The sequence below is a fragment of the Mercenaria mercenaria genome, unplaced genomic scaffold (genome assembly GCF_021730395.1).
Source record: "Mercenaria mercenaria strain notata unplaced genomic scaffold, MADL_Memer_1 contig_4588, whole genome shotgun sequence".
Lineage (NCBI taxonomy): Eukaryota > Metazoa > Mollusca > Bivalvia > Venerida > Veneridae > Mercenaria > Mercenaria mercenaria.
In genome coordinates, this window is record NW_026462829.1 from 14,185 (window position 1) to 31,969 (window position 17,785).

At 31.8% G+C, this 17,785-nt stretch overlaps 1 protein-coding gene across 1 annotated transcript in view; it reads right to left on the reverse strand.

The window, feature by feature from the left end:
- The window catches only part of LOC123526975 (uncharacterized), a gene marked incomplete at its 3' end in the record, with an annotated part of 64,471 nt that overhangs the window by 13,043 nt on the left and 33,643 nt on the right, over nt 1-17,785 (reverse strand). The window contains exons 2-3 of the mRNA XM_053535189.1: nt 7,240-7,310; nt 6,961-7,044 (exon numbers count right to left, since the gene is read on the reverse strand). Of these exons, the coding sequence (XP_053391164.1) occupies nt 6,961-7,044; nt 7,240-7,310 (155 nt within the window). The remainder of the gene's footprint in view (nt 1-6,960; nt 7,045-7,239; nt 7,311-17,785) is intronic.

Genomic DNA, 17,785 nt, shown 5'->3' on the forward strand with positions numbered 1-17,785 from the left:
ATACCTATCTGTCTTCTTTATCTATTGTATTAGACTTAATGAAATGTTGCACTTTATGTTCATCTTAGCGGGCATTATTAAATTAGGAAAATGAACTTACTTTATAAATTCACTCCCTTTTTCATCAATGAACATTATTATTCTACAAGGTCCAACAAGACCAGTGTAAATAATGATACAATGTGTATGCCCTCTTATACATTGTACTAACATTTCTATATATAGACGTTTTTAAGATGCCTTATGTTAGAACGAATGTGTACTGATCATACACTATTCCTGAATATCGTACAGGCTATTGTTATGTCTGCCTGTCTGTCTCTCTCTGTCTATCTATTTGTCTGTCTGCCTGCCTTCCTGCCTCTTTATCTTTCTGTTCGTCCGTCCGTTCATCCGTCTCTCTCTCTGTCTATCTCTTTGGATGTCTGTCTGCCTGCCTTCCTGCCTCTCTCTCTCTCCCTGTCTATCTATTTGTCTGTCTGTCTGCCTTCCTGCCTCTCTCTCTCTCTTTCTCCCTGTCTATCTATATGTCTGTCTGTCTGCCTCTCTATCTACCATTTTCCATCCATCCATTCATCCATCTATCTATGACAGATATATAGTAAATGTATTCATATTAATAATGAATTAATATAGACAGTCTAGAATCCTCAACATTTTTGTTGAACGATATAAATTTTCCGTGTTAAAATGAAGTAAGTTTTCACTATTATGTTTATATTTTTCAGCGTATGAAACCAGGAATTATAAGAGATATAATAAAAAACTTCTTTATTAAGTAAGAGAAAGATGAACGGAAGAAATAAAAATAAAGTGATATACATCTTTACTTAAAGCCGTCTTTGTTTATTGTCATTTTTAGACATGGATATTCATTTTTTAGTTCACCTGAGCTCAATGTGGCTCATGGTGAGCTATTGTCATCACGATGTGTCCGTTGTTCTTCGTGCGTGCGTGCGTCCGTCCGTCAAGTCAACCGTCCGTCGTCAACATTTTGCTTTAATCGGCATCTCCTCCAAAACCAATGAATGGATTTTGATTAAACTTGGCCATAATGTTCCTTGGGTGGTCCTCTACCAAAGTTGTTCAAACGCTTCCGCTTGGTTGCCAGAGCTAAAAATAGAAAACACTTGAAACGACATCTCCTCCAAAAACCGATGGCCTGATTTTGAAATAATTTCACACAAATGATTCTTATGTCAAATATATGGCCGCTAGAGGGTGTGGTTACTTTTCCCTATATGTATATAGTAGAAACTTTAAAACTCTTCTTGTATGAAACCGCTAGCCCGATTTTAGGATAATTTTACACGAATGGTCCTTCTGTGACCCTGTACTAAGATTGTTCAGATTAATTTGATTCGTCAAAACACATGGCCGCCAGAGGGCGTTGTCACTTTTCATTAAAATGTATTTAGTCTAAACTTTAAAAAATCTTTCATTATTTTTTTAAACTGCAAGCCCGATTTATCAAACATTGTGTATCTCTTGTCTTCCCTTTAGCAAATTATTGTCTTCTAGTTAGTTGCCATTATGCGTAGGGTTTGGTTCAAAAGCTTTTTCTTTTGTATATTAAAGATTACTATTTATTCACTTTATGAAAATATCCTTTTCAAGTATAAGGCTTGTCTTAGCGCAATCTATCTCTGTTTGATTCATTGCAATCATGGAAATATTGCAAGTTTGACAAAAGTGAAACCATGTTCAATGAAATAGATAACATATATCGGAAAAAATGTGAACTAACCTTTCAGTATTAAATATTTTATGCATGTATTTGAAAGGTTCCCTAATTCAAATGTCTGATTTCAATGCAATTCAAAAAATGGCAAAAGGGTTTCACAAGGTACTGGCACAACAAAAGATGTGAAAACAAAGTTCCTGTACCCCGATTCCAACTCCGGTCCTTCCGAACAAACAGGTACGCGCGCACGCACGCACGCACACATACACACACACACACACACACTCACGCATACACACACACACAAGCAGGAAAAATATGCAACAGTTGGACAGTGTCTATTGACGGCCGGCGGACAAAATCATGGATAGCTTACTCGTAGTAAAAGGACAATGGATGTAAATGCACGGAAGCGCAAATGCAAAGGGTGGGAGGGATCGATCGGGGTAGTGAGAAGAAAAAGGAGAATAGCAAATAATACATTCAATGCAACACAAAATACGAGACAGACAGAAAACAAGTTAAAATAAGGACACCGCCTTGGAACGGTCAGTAACATATATAAAGGAAACTGGAGTGTGTGTGTGTGTGGGTGGGGGGGGGGGGGGGTTAAACGCATTCACTGCCTGCCAATATTGCACTTACCCTATTTTCAAAACGTTAGACAAGACAGTGTAAATAAAATCACTCCCCGCTGAGAAAGGCTCTAACATTAGTGACAAAATACCAGATCATAAAAAGTAAAACATGCACAAAGGGCAATCTTAGGTATTGTTACATCAATGTACTCAACAACTTATCTAAAGTCAAAGCACCAAGATCCTAAATTTTAAGGGCACGACTAAGCAAGCTGCAAGACAAAATTCTGTTCGTTTCATTTTTTTGAAGATTTAGGACAAAATACTTTATGAGCCATCGCAACATCAATTAGGAAAGTGTAGCGACACACGGTAGAGGGGTCAATCACCAAACATGCACTGTACTTAACGATTTTCGCGCGTTTGATCCTCTTTTGACAAATTTTACACATTTTACAAATACTTGAATAAAATAAGCATTATGTTTAAATTTCTGAATTTTATAAACTACATACCATAGTATGTCGGGTCTGTAAGACCAAGATTTACAGGTGTTCTACGTTTGTGTTATATTTCTTTAAAAGTTCGGACGATCTGTAATAAGATATAGTGAAACTCTCCGTACTTTATGATATATGTAACCCTGTTGTGAGATCTATCTATCATTAAAATCCTGTAACTCTGAGCAAATTGCGAAATATAGGCGCCGTATGATGTCACTCGAGGGACATCGTTATGGTGTGGGAAATTGAAATCTTCTCTTTTTTCATAATTGTTTGTTCCTAGGTTATTATTCAGAATTGTTTAATGTAAGTTCAAAATGATGCTTCTATATTTGAGGTATTAGTACTGTGAAGCAGTAAGTCTTGGATAAATGTGTTTCAGCAATTCTGGAAAAAAAATATGTTGTCCATATTCAAAATATCATCAAGGTACCCCGAGGAAACATTAAAAGCTCTAGAAATGTAAACTTGTGTCTCAGTGGACAAACTGAGCATGAAGTCTCGTTCATAACAGTATAAGAACAAATCAGCAATGGGTGGGGTGCAGTAAGTCAGCATCGGGAGACGCAATGACATCTGCCAATCTTAATGGAAAACAATAGCTTCACCATTATATCGAACTTGAACTCGAGATCTCATAAACCAAACATTTTACTCTATCTACTGAGATAATCAGCTGGAAGCAGTGGTTATTCTTATCAAGATGAATCTTATTACGAGTGCCTGATTTTACTTGAAACATCGGAGACTATGAGGTATATATGTGATGTATTTGATAAACTGTATAGCTAAAATCTCCAGATGTGATTACTTTCAGTGCGAAAGAGATACGAATTTAGAAACAAATGTTTGAATATGGTGCAGAAGTGAAATATATGTGTTTTTTTTTTTATAAAAATGCATGGATCTTTAGTGTGTCATATGTATAACATTCATAACACTTATTAAAATGTCAGTTATTTATGGTGGCTATTTTCTGCCACTTCGTGTTGTCGTGTCGGCGGGGCGAAAACACGAGAACACGACAAATTTTACGCGAAAACGCGACGTTTAAAGGGCGCCGACACGACAGATTTATCTGTCGAGTTTTCGTGTTACAGGTATAAATTTGTCGTGTCGGCGCCCTTTATTTGTCGAGTTTTCGTGTTTGCGTGTCGGCGAGGCGAAAACACGACAACACGAAAACTCGAAAGATTAGGTATTTGTCGTGTGTGTGTTTTCGCCTTGCCGACACGAAGACAGAAAAACACGACAAATACATTATTTGTCAAGTATTCGTGTTGTCGTATTTTCGCCCCGCCGACACGTAAGCACAAAGACTCGACAAATTGGGTATTTGTCGAGTTTTCGTGTTGTCGTGTTTCCGCACACCTCCATCCCCCGACACGAAAACACGACAAATTCGTTTCAGACATCTCTTATAAAATGTAGAGTAATATGAAGTATATGTATAATTGACCTTGTTCCAGAAATATTTCACTGGGTGCGGGGAGCGGCAACAGTTAAAGAATGAAGGCGGCATTGCCGAGCCGAGTGGGGTTTGGTACGGAAAGGGTTAAACCCTCATGTTAGGTGGGTCAGGGCGTATCTGCCTTTAAATGTTTGAAATATATGTATATGTATGTAAAATGGTGGCCTCTGCTGCAGTTTTAAGTCCAAATTTTGAGGTACCAGGGTTGGGTATTTCGTGTGAATAATTTAATCTTCATTGAGGCTCACGCATATACGTAATTATTATTCTGTTTGTACAGGCCCGGGTCCTGGGCAGGGGCCGATGGCCGTGCCATCCCCCATCCCAAACTGAAACCTCAACTCCCATAGTGACCTGTTCTCGTCGTAGTTGCCCAACCCAAATATTTTGGCAAAGGAATTTTTTTTTCACAATTTAGACCCAAAAATGCAACAGAGGCCATCATTTTATTCCTATATTTCAAAAATTGTCCACGAGGATACCCTCTGACCCCTAAATTGGAGGGCATGACCCCCTATGTATCTCAAAATTTGAAAATATGCAGCAGTGACCATCATTTTATACCTATATTTAAAAAATGACAACGGAAAGACCCTGTGACTCCACTGTCAGGAGTTAACCATTCCTCAAAATTTGCAACAGAAGCCAACATTTTATATATGTATTTCAAACATTTAAAGATAGACACGCCCTAATCAACCTACAATACTCGGCTCGGCGATGCCGCCTTCATTCTTTGACTGTTGCCGCTCCCCGCAACTCAGTGAAATATTTCTTGAACCGGTTCAGTAATACATACACTTCGTATGCTTAAAACGATAACTGACATCTGACATATTATTGTACTGTTTTATAATCTCAAATCTCGTAATGCAGCTTTAAGGAATATATTATAAATAAATTTCGAACTGGCGGTTCGTTCGAATAGAAAGATAAATGCTTCTAAAATCATTTACCACTTGCTTCAGAATAACTCAACATTTTAAAAGAGACGTCTAAAAAGAATTTGTCGTATTTTTGTGTTGTCGTGTCGGCGGGGCGAAAACACGACAACACGTGAACCCGACAAATATATAATTTGTCGAGTTTTCGTATTTTCGTGTCGGCGGGGCAAAAACACAAAAACACGACAAATACCTAATTTGTCGAGCTTTTGTGTTGTCGTATTTCGCCCCGCCGACACGAAAACACGAAAAATCGACAAATAAAGGGCACGGACACGACAAATTTATACCCGTCAACACGAAAACTCGACAGATAAATCGATCGTGTCGGCGCCCTTTAAACGTCGGGTTTTCGCGTAAAATTTGTCGTGTTTTCGTATTTTCGCCCCGCCGACACGACAACATGAAAACTCGACAAATTAGGTATTTGTCATTTTTTCGCCCCGCCGACACGACAACATGAAATGGCAGAAATCAGCCACCATAGTAATTTGTATTGGATGAGCGGTACATCCAACTAATGACTTCTTGGTCCCAAGTCAGACAGAGTTTCCAATGTAGCACTTCATCCGCTCTCCTTTGAACCAACTGTTTAAGTTTTGTTGAAACAGTATTTACTTTATAGCACTACTCCACAAAATAGGGCCATAAAGTAGATTGATAAGATAATGGTCGGACAATTCGTCTGTATTGTACCTGAATAAACATGTATAAGAATTACAGAATACACCAGAATGAGACTCGTCAAAATACAAAAGCACATGCATGCAGTGTCCTGGTCTATTGACAATTTTAGGTAATGTTGATGAATGATAAAGAGACCGAATAATCAAATGATCGTGTCATAATTTGGACTATTAGAAAATTGCTAAAGACAGAGGGTTTGGTAAAGAATTTAAGTTCTTGAAGGAAAACGAAGATTTAAATCCCTTGCTATTTTTCGTTTATTTTGGTAAAAAAAAAATTGAATCTATGGTTATTTTTTGAAAAATAGATACAGATTCGTTTTTAGAAATATTTTTATTATGATGTGATATTGTACGGATTATTAAAGAAAAATATCTACAGATTGTTTTCATAAATGCAATAAAATATCATTTTAAAGGTCATAACTTTGTATCCAAATACATCAGCGTAAATTGGAAAAAACACACACACACACACACACACACACACAGACACACACACACACATACACACACACAAACAAAAACAACAACAACAAACAAAAAAAAACACAACAAAAAACATTTACCATAGAGAAAACAACATCATGTAACATAAGACATTTTATAAAACCGCGTTTCGCGTTTTTCTTACGCCATTTCCGTATAAAGTTGCCAGTCGATTTCTATGTGACTTTCATTTATGCAAATACAAAAGTGCTTTCTTTTAAAGTAGAAACAAATAGCGTAACATAATTTTAGTAGCATAATCAACTTTCACATGAATTGCATTTACATATAAATGCCTCTGAGTCGTCTGATATTGTACCAGTAAATATAGGTGAAGATGAATACACTGGATCAAATTTCTGTCTTGATTTACCTGAAACTTAATCTCCAATAGGTCTGTATTTACGAAAGGTAAAGCATGTAATTAAATGCAAATACATCAATTAAATGATAATTATAAATACATTTTTGTGGCAATAAAATAAACTATAACGCTAAACAAAAACAATTCACAATTGTACTGACTTGTTACATACAGACATTGATCAATGACTTTAATATTATTTAATCTTTTCTAAAATATCTAAAAACTAATTAAAACTTACTCCTGCGATTATCGTCCAATGTGATGTCAAGTGGGCCAACAGTAGTAAATGTATTGTCCTTTTCTCCGGAATTAAGACTTTCCTCTGGAAAGTATAACAAAAGATGCTCACAATCTATATTTGACATTCTAATCTAATTTCATGTAGATAAATTCATTCAAAGGATAACATATCAAATATAAAGAAAAGTAACTGCTTAAGCCTACTTTGTGAATTGTGGTTATTGTTTGATAATAATATCAGTTAATATTTGTGCTGACAAAATTTCATAAATCTTACCCACAAGATCTCCAAAATCTTCCATGTTCTTCATGAAAGTAAGTGCCTGCTCTCCAGCCTCGAAAACATACCTTTAAAGTCGTAAAATGATAAAGACATGTTATTGTATTCAAAAGTAAGTATTCTGTTACGAGTCTTTAGTTGTAACTATCAACGTTTTAATAATAATATTTAGGACAAGAAAACAGAAATGATACTTACTTTGCAGGAATTTAAAGAAAATTACTATGATATAGTTTACTGTATAGAACCAATCCAGTACAATGAGAATATTTCCACTGTAGTTATGATGTGTATATAGTGCGCTTACTGGTATTCAAATAAATATTTTGTATAAAAATCAATAATGTGTAAATGAGAGAGAGAGAGAGGGAGAGAGAGAGAGAGAGAGAGAGAGAGAGAGAGAGAGAGAGAGGGAGGGGGGGGGGGGGGGGGGGGGGAGGGAGGGGACGGGGGAGACTAAACATGAACTAAACATTTAATTAAATGTATACAAGAAGACGTCTCATTTATTTTCTGTATTATGATGGTTTTGAAACAGTTTGACCTCACTTGACCCCTTGCCCGATTCTATAAGTGCACTTTACCCTAAACTTAAAATACTAACTTGGTACACTTGTACCCTGAAAATCTTTAGTTAAACCAAACGAAAACCTCTGGTTTGACCAAATGAAGAAAACATATATTTAAAAATGAAAAAATCAGAAGGAAACGTTAAACTCCGCACTAAAAACAATTTATAATAGTTTTGTCCTTATTAATTAAAATAATGTTTTATTTTTTTGTTCATTTTTCCTTTGATTATTAACTTTTAGTATTTTATACAGTAATTCATACAACGGTTCTTTGTCTTGTTACATTTTAATGAAAAATAAACAATAGTAACCACACAATACACTTATTTTGCCATGATAGTGTATATTATTGTATTTTACATTCAGGATGTAATTAATTACTTCTTTTGGTGGAGGAAGTCCAAATGGGTCAAAGTACAAAGTATTTAAGTAACAAACCCAATGTGTTCCAGACCCAACAGAGTCATCTAAATTTATAATTCCACATTCATTATTTAACGTCTTGGTCAAGTGTAACTTTCCGAAGACTTTGTCTTTGATCCACTTTGTTTTTGGTAAATTATTTTTATTTTACTAAATACACCCCTAATGTTTTTAATACCGAGTTGTTTAATCCATTGTTCAATTTCAAAGTTAGAAATTGGTTTGTTTATAAATTTTATATTTTTACTATAGGAATTCGTGTGTAAGGTCTCCGTTGAGAATCAATCTGTAGTCCTTTTCCACTTAACAAAGATGTAATCAAAGGTATTCCTAGACTAGCAGCCAGCATACCCAGGAACCCGCCGTCTTATTTTTGTTTTTGTGTTAATTTAATTACTCCAGTTCCTCTAAATTGTTTTCTTTGATTAGGAGTAATATAGGGTGTTATCATATTTCTCTTATCATTAGCTACCGAAATCATACCATTTCCAAGTATTTTACTAACACCAGTACTGGCAAGACCAGAAAGGGCTCCGACCCCTAACGGTCCTAATATTTTGAAGCTATTTTTGCAGCTACCGGAAGTACTGTCCGACCTAACAGACCAGACAAAGCTCCTAAAAATCCACCATTTTGACCTTGACTGGACATTTGTTTTTTTGAAATCGTATGCTTAGGATCTTCTGTCATTCCTTCCTATTTGAATTCTAAGTTAAAATGAACAAATCCGAACAAACTTTGAAAATTAAATCTATTTAAGAGACTTCCAGTAGTTTTGTTATTTTGTTTATAATAATAATTAAGAATATTATCATAAATTCTCGATATACTTGTGTATTCCGTTTCAGGATAAAAACACCATTACCAACTTCAAGACGGCAAGATTCCAATGTACAATTATTATTTGCTGCATTAATTATAAATGTATCTAATAAATGTGGATTATGTTCTTGTGAATTACTTTTGTCAGGCTGTTGTAAATAAACAAACACATGTTCGGGTTTTATTACACCAGCTGTTATTCTAAAAGTTATGTTAGTCTGTTGTGTAACAGTTAATTGTGTTACCATTTCACGAAGCTATTTCCAACTTGTTGCTTTCATATAGTTTTCAGAAATAAAATTAATTCCATATGGCTTAAAAATTAAACGTGGAACCCACAATATTAATTTAGTTACAATTACCCTACCTGGATCAGCAGCATTAACTCTGTAAATTAATTCATCATCATTTGTTAATTGTAATGTTATTTGTATTTGACTTGGTGGTAACATGTTTTCTTCCAAACCCTGAAAAAATGAATAATTATTTAATGGAATTTTAGCATTTACCTCATTACCACCCTGGATTAATACCTTTTTTGATTCAAAACCTTTATTATATCCAGCTTGGTCATCCCTACTTTCAGCACTAGCGGTATTATCTAAATAAATAAATTCATTTGTTCCAGTTGATTCTGCATAATCCTTAGATAGTTCAACTAAATCCTTTACATTTATTACCTTGTATAAACTATTACAATCATAAACAATTTTTCCATTTTGATTTACTATAGCTGATCAATTAATAAAGCTGCATTATCAATTAAAGCAGTTTGATCTCCACCAGCATAATTAGCACCATCAGCAAGCTTATTAACTTTAAAACTTACTTAAAAAAAACCCATTAAACCAATCAAAATATGAACTTCTATCATTAATTGTAAAGTGATACCCGCTTTTTGCTGTTAAACATTATTTCCTAAGACGGATATTAAAGCTGTATCTAATTGAATAGGGTTAGTTCGTATCTTTCACAATACTGTTTTGTTCTAATGTATATTATATATTATTTTATATAAATTAATCTGTTAATACGTTTACGCCGAGCTGAAGTCCCAGAACCTGACAATAATCTATTTAATCTTATATTTATATCCTCCTCCTCATTATTTGAATTTGTTTTTTTGTAATTCCATAGCAATTAAATTACCAACTGCCGGAGAATGGTTTTTTTTTTAATTTTTCAACAATTTTATCAGCAGCTAAATTTCCGACTTCCGTTCCAACGTTTTTTGTTCCACTTTCAAGTGCTGCTTTTCCTGTAGTTTCCAGAGGTTTTTTTTTTCCAGCAGTGCTAATTAAAGATGCAACTCCACTTGAAAACAATTTTGTTAAAGTGTCAAAGATACCTGTACCGTCTATATTTTCTTCTCCCGTGTGAGCATCAACATAAATAAATATTCCTTTATTTTTGTCATAAACTTTCTTGTACATTATATAAAACTAAATTTTATTAATTATTTAATTAATTATTTAATTAATTTCTTTTAATATTAGTGTAAAACTTGTTTCAACTCCATTAAAATTGATTACTCCACCAAATACGTCTGTAATATATATTCTTATTGAATTTATAATATTTTTATTAATTTCAGAATATCCAACTCTGTTTGGTTCTTTTGTAAATGGATAAGCTCTTGTTAAATCTGCAGTACTTAAAGCATAGATAATATCACTAAAATTACCATCAACAAGTGAATTATCAATAAGATCACAATGAATGTAAATTGTATCCACAGAGTTAGTTATATTTGGTGTTGTAGTTCCCCATTCAGTATTTCTCAATGCTTTTTTTCTCAAATCCAAGCAATGTATGAAAATTTGACATTCTTAAATCCAACATAAAATTATCTTTAATTGAAATCAAAACCTTAAAACTACTTAAATCAAATTCCAAATGTATTGGAGCAATGTCTGATTTATCAAATTCAAAATCACTATTACTTATTAATGTTTCCCATATAAAATTTTTAATATCTGTGTAACTGTAAGAACCATTTGTAAATATAATATCTTTCCATTCTTTACCATTATTGTAACGAATTCTTTTATTGTCATATTCATCACTTATATTATGCCAAGAGTAAGTCATAGTGTTAATACTATCCAAACCAACAACATAAGTTTATTTTTATCTAAAATTAAAGAACGACTAAATCTGATTGTAAAATCACTCAGAGTATTTTTATTATCATTTTTAACAGCTTCAGAACTTAATACTATTTTTGTTCCATTTATAGATTCAAGAAAAATATGTTTTATATAACATTTCATGTTCTTTTGGTAACAATTCATCCATTTTTAATAGTTCATCAATTATGCTAATACCTTCATTTTTTAGTTCTTCATTATCATTTCCAGCATCAATTGAACCACAAATTAACTCCAAGTTGCTATCCAGTTCTTCTGGATTACATGGACAAAGACTTAAATTAAACCTTCACCTCTAATTACTTTTTTAAATTTCATAGATCTTTTATTGATAGGTAATCCTGACTTTTCTGTTAACTCTTTAAATATTTTTAGAATGAATTGAATGCTATTTATTATTGTTATATCTTTTTTTAATCAAATCAATCAAATCATCATCTACTTTAGGGTTAATTACTTCTTTTCGCGGCCTTTGATCCTTAGCAATTAATTTGTTTTGACCATAAAGTTTATTTAAGTTAATAATTAAATTACCATATCTACCATTTGGTGAAACTTTATATGGATTATGATGTCTAATTCCTTTTCCCGTATATTTTTTTTTTGTTTACGAATATCCCTAATCGCATCTCTATATTTTAGTAAATTTTGCTTCATGGCTATAAGTTTGTTTTTTCTCTCTATATCATCTTCTGAGGGGTTTTTCATTCTAGTTATTTCAACAGTTTTACTACACAATTTTTTAATATCCTTTGATGCATCTTGTATGATATCTGCTACTTCTTCCCTAGTCATTTTTTCTTCTGGATCTTTAAGATTTGCTATGAAAAAAGTTAAATACTTCTTGTGGTGTCCAATATTTTTTATCTAAAAGATTTAAATCAATTCCTTTATTAAAATCAACTTTAAATTCTTTTGGTCTTGCGCCCAATTCTTTTTCTTTTCCATAATCTTCCAGTAATTTATCAATATCTTTGTCTTCTAGATGTTGTGGTAATGGCTGTAATGGTTGTTCTTGTAGTTCCACCGGGGGCGGTTCTTCCAATAACTCTGCTAATTTTTGTTGTTGTTCTACTTCTTGTATTTTATCAACAAACGTTTTTGGAAGTAACGCTAATTGCTCTTTAATTCTAGGTAATGCCTTTAACTGACTTGATAATTGTTCTTTTTGACTTTCTATTCCTTCAGTATTTGGTTTATAAATTTCATTATACATTTCTTGACTAGTAGCTTTTCGTATTTTTTCTCTTCTTATTTCTTCTCTTTTAGCTCTTACTTTTTGTTCAACTAGGTTGTTTAGTTCTCTTATTTCTTTAAGTTTTGCTAACATTTATATAATAATGTAAGATAATGTAAGATATTGTAAGATAATGTAATATTATTATATAATGGAAATTCCAAAATATGATACAAAAAGTGATAAATCTAATAACTTTTAACAACATTATTCTTTTATGCTGGATTCATGTTTTAGAATGTTAATATGTGGATCTTCTGGATCTGGAAAAACAAATACACTAATGCATATGCTACGGAAACCTCTTATATATTATGATAAATTATACTTAAATGCTAAAAACCTAGAACAATCTAAATATCAGGATTTAATAAATCACATAAATGAAATTGCAAAAAGAAAAATTAAAGTAGATCCAAATGAAATACTTGAATATTCGGCTGATCCCAACCAAATTGAACCCTGTGATGATCTTGAATGTAGTAATATTTGATGATTGTTGTGTTATTTATTTAAGTCAGTCTGACTATAAAACACTGAAGGATATTCGAATTAACTGTTCACATTATATTTTATTTGAAAGTCCAGGTAAAAGAGAAAATGATATGATTTGTAATGAACCCTAACTCTTTTACTAATGCAACAAAACAAAAATATGATTTCTTATATATTGGCAAACCAAAGAAGTTTTTAAGATAAAACTTTACAGAAATAATATAGATGGTAGTTTTTAATGATGTAAAACAAATAAGTGAACCCGACAGTATAAGTAAAGTTAATTTTGATATTGATTTAAGTGATTATGCTACTAAAAACAATTTAAAAAGCTTAAAAAGGAAACGAAATCGTATCTTCACAGAAATAAGGAACTTGATAATACAATGAACAGAGCATTAGATATGGGAGGTAATGAAATAATCAACCTAGGAAATCCAGATAAACCCAACGATGCAGTTTCAAGACGGTATATGTATAAACAAATTCAAAGTGTAATAGATGACTATAATCTTGAAGATACCAAAAGTATAAAACAGACACTAGAAGCAGAAGTAAAGAATATTGAAGAATAAGAAAAAGATTTTAAAAATAATTCATTATTAATAGTTGAATTACAAGGTAAAATTGATAAAGAAATGAAAGCCATGGTTGATTCTATTAAAGAACAGAGAAATCTGATTTGACAGATGACAACATAAAAAAAGTATTTAGAACAAATTTTGAAAACTTATACACTCAAGTTCAAGAATTAAATGATTGTATGATTAAACACGAAGAACTAAACAACAAGATTATTGAAGCCGAGAAAAAGTTACACAATATGTATAAGTTAGAAATCAGAACAGAAATAAATAAACTAAATACTGAAATGTTAAAAGGGAATCAAGATTTATTTTCGATAATTTTTAAATAAATTTGCAGAATATAAATCTGAACTGGAAAAGCAGCTTCACAAAGAGGTGATGATCATGACGCAGCATTAGATAATCTTAAAAAAAGCTCAATTCTAAAATAGAAAACTTTAAGAAACAACTTCGAATTTTGATTAGTAATGTTGACACACGTCTCTATTTAAAGTACGCAGACTTAAAAACACTTACAGGTTTATTACAAAAAGATATGGCGCAGCTTAATGCTAAAGTGGAAAAAATAAAAAATAAACTGGACTTTGTAGTTGAAAAATCAGTTAAACAAGGAGAGTTAATTACCTCAAATACTGAATCAAAAACCACTAATGCAGAAGAAATTACAAAAGTAAAAACAAGTTTTCTTAAAACAAGAAACACATTTAGCTAGAACAAAAAATACTGTTGACAATTTGTCTGCTTCTGATATAGCTACAACAAAACGACTTGATGATTTAGCTGAAATAATTCTTGAACATGAAAATGAAAATAAAGCAATAAAAAAAGAACTAGAATTTGTAAAACATGATTTTTTCTTCTTGAATACTACAATAACAGACAACTACATGTAACGGTTCTTGCTTCAACAAAAGGTATTACGTACCTCAAACTTTTTTTGCTATGTTTAGATTAAGAATTAATAAGATTACAGATTATAAAAGTTTTATTAAAACAGACGGATATGAATATAAAATACAACATGATGGGGAATATATAACTGAAATAAATATTATCATTAAATACTCTGGAGAACCAGTTGATTTTATTTTTAACTGGCGGGATGCTCACGTAAACGGAAACCAGTATATATCATATGAGGTAAAAAAAATATCCAGAATTTACACAAGGTGCTAGATTTACTATAGAACCAGGAAGTTATGTTAGATTCAATTTATTAAATTGATTAATTTCCATTTATTTTCATTTTATATAATGGGAATATTCAATAATATTAACGAAAAAGTAAGTAAAATAGAAAGGCAAATAATAAGAAAACCTCCATCGTATTTAACATGTTATACCCAAGATACCGATAGTGGATTATTTCAATGGAAAGTTGTAAATGCTAGTCCTGGTTTAGTTCAAAATGGTAATAATGTAACAATTAATTTTAATTGCATTTTAATTATTCTTGTTGATGCAATTAAAACAGAGAATGGAAAAGCGAAATTGAAATTAAAAAGCAAAGAAAGTAAAATTCTTCAAAGTTACAATACCAAAAATAACAGAAAAAATGAATCTATTTCTATTAATTATGCTAATCAATTTCAAACAAATGATGTTATTTATATTAATTCTTTAAACGTTAAAAATTTATGGTTCTGTAATATAACCAGGCTGAGCGTGAAGCTCATAAGAAGCTGAAGCTCCATAAGCTAATGTATCAATACCATTGTCAAGAATATATCTTTTATCGTCATAACATGATAAAGATGTTTTATTTATAACATAACTGGAATGATTGTGTTTATCAGACCGAATAACTTTAAAAGTGTGTTTACTTTGGGTTGAATTAAACAAAGTATCTTTGTAATTTTTATGAACTATTGTTTTCTTTACAACATGTTTTTTAATTCCTTTACATTTTTTAATGTTAACTTCACTTTGTAATAAATATGAATACATTTTACTTCTTAACAAATTCTCCGACAAATTCAACAATGGGAATGCCGGCAGCTTCATCTTTGAATTTTCCAATTACTTTTTTATTATTGTCGAAATAAAATTTTGATTCAGGATTATAATCACTATTATCAAATAAATCTTTTACCTTACAAAAATCCCCATATGCATCTTCAGTATTTATTTCATAACATAATGAATCAGTGTCAGTGAATAAAAGCTTTGCTGAATCCTCGCACTTTTCCTTAATATAATTATAATGAAAATCATACATTAAATATTTTGATAAATCTATAATGCACATTCCAACATAACAAGGTCTGTTTAATAATAAGCTTTCTTTTATTCTATGAATACCAAACAAATTCTTGTTAAACATCGTTGAACTAACAAATGAAGATTGGCAATATACTTTAATAAAAAGTTTCATCATGAGTTAATTTAATATTGATTCTTTTGCGTAAATTCTCCATCGTCTTACCAAACACCAAATTATTCATTATCTTAAAAAAGTCTTTTTCAAATGAATTATTTTCTTTAGATCTATTTTGAGTATTAAAATCAATATATTGTTTTAACCAAGGACTTTCGTCAAAAGTTAATATTTTGTGTATTTTGTTACTTTTAATCCTAATTGTGTATATAGTTCAAGATTTTTAAAATGAACAACATAATTTTGTTTTTCATTAAAGTTGGGACTAATTTTTTTACATTACTTTTTCCTATTTCAAATTCTTTTATAATATTTTTACTATAATTTGAAAGCCATTCGTCTGGTATTTTAATTTTTTCAGGAACCAAAGGATAATCATTATGTACAGTATGTAATTCTTTTGGATATTCAAGATCACATTCAATTATAAAGTTAGTTTTACCTTTTGCAATTAATTTCTTGTATTGTTTTAAAGTGACCCATTTAAAGTTTCCAGATGGCAAAGGTCGACACATGGCCCAACCGTAAAGATTATTGGCGTCGAGGTACATAATATATTTAGATTCTAATTAAGGATCATAATCTTTCATATATTTATTGTTTGCTTTACTGTAGCTGTTTGAAATATGGCAAAGGTCGACACATGGCCCAACCGTAAAGATTATTGGCGTCGAGGTACATAATATATTTAGATTCTAATTAAGGATCATAATCTTTCATATATTTATTGTTTGCTTTACTGTATCTGTTTGAAATATAACTTATTCCTCCCCTCAGTCCCTTTTCAATAAAAAGATACATATCAATATCAGTTATTAAATCCAGATTTATTCCAGTCATTTTTAGCATTGCTTCCCAAGCTAAACCAGGACTACTAAAATAATGACAAGGGTCAAGTTTGTAATATTCCAAACATAGTTTTTTCTAAAATTTTCGAATACATCAGCTAAAAGTGATACGTCAGTTTTTAAATATAGATCATGATATTCTCCCATTGTTTTAATTTTAAATTTATTCCAAACATTTTTAGCATGTTCATATTCTCCATCACTAATTTCAGTTTCAGTTAAAAAAAATTGAATGAAGATCTTCTTTAGGAGGTACTTCTGTTTCTTTGATTTTTTTAAATGAATCCATGTAATCATATGGATAAATGCCTTTTGTTTTTAATAATTCTAGTGTAACCGAAGACCGTAGGTCTGACTGGGTCGAAGACCCCGAAGGTTCCAGCTTCGCAATTTGTTCTTTTTCATTCTTAAATTCTTGAGATGTGTACTTAAATTCTGGAATATTTTTTACTAAGTTATCTAACGGTTGAGACATAAATTGAAAACTATCTATAAAAATTAAATCACTTATCATAAATGCCATATATCTTTCCATATTATTGGAATAACATTAAATTTTTTTTTTAAATTTTCCTATTTGTTGCATAATAAAATGCCCGTCAAAACCCTTTTAAAATTAGGAAAAAAACGGGAAATTTTGTGTGTTAGTCTGAATTAAATTTTCATTCTGAGTGAACATTCCTCAAATTTTCCTGTTATATGACAAGGGTCACTAGGTACTTGCCTTCTATATATTCTTTTTCAAATATGAAAAACCGCCTCGGTACCCTAGGGGTTTGGGCGTCCGCTTCGGTGGGGGGTCGTGGGTTCGACCCCCGGCGCGTCTACCAAAGCGTAAAAATGGTAAGTAGTTTCCCCTCGTTTGGGCGCTCAGCATTAAGGGGTAGTGTAGGACTGGTCACCCGGGGGTGTCAGTTAATGTGACGGGTGGGGTATCTTCCGGTCTACGGCTGATATTCCAGTGAGGCAGCACATAAATTTTTGGGCATTGTGTCACTGCTACAATTTGCCCCGTCGTTTATATGACTAAAG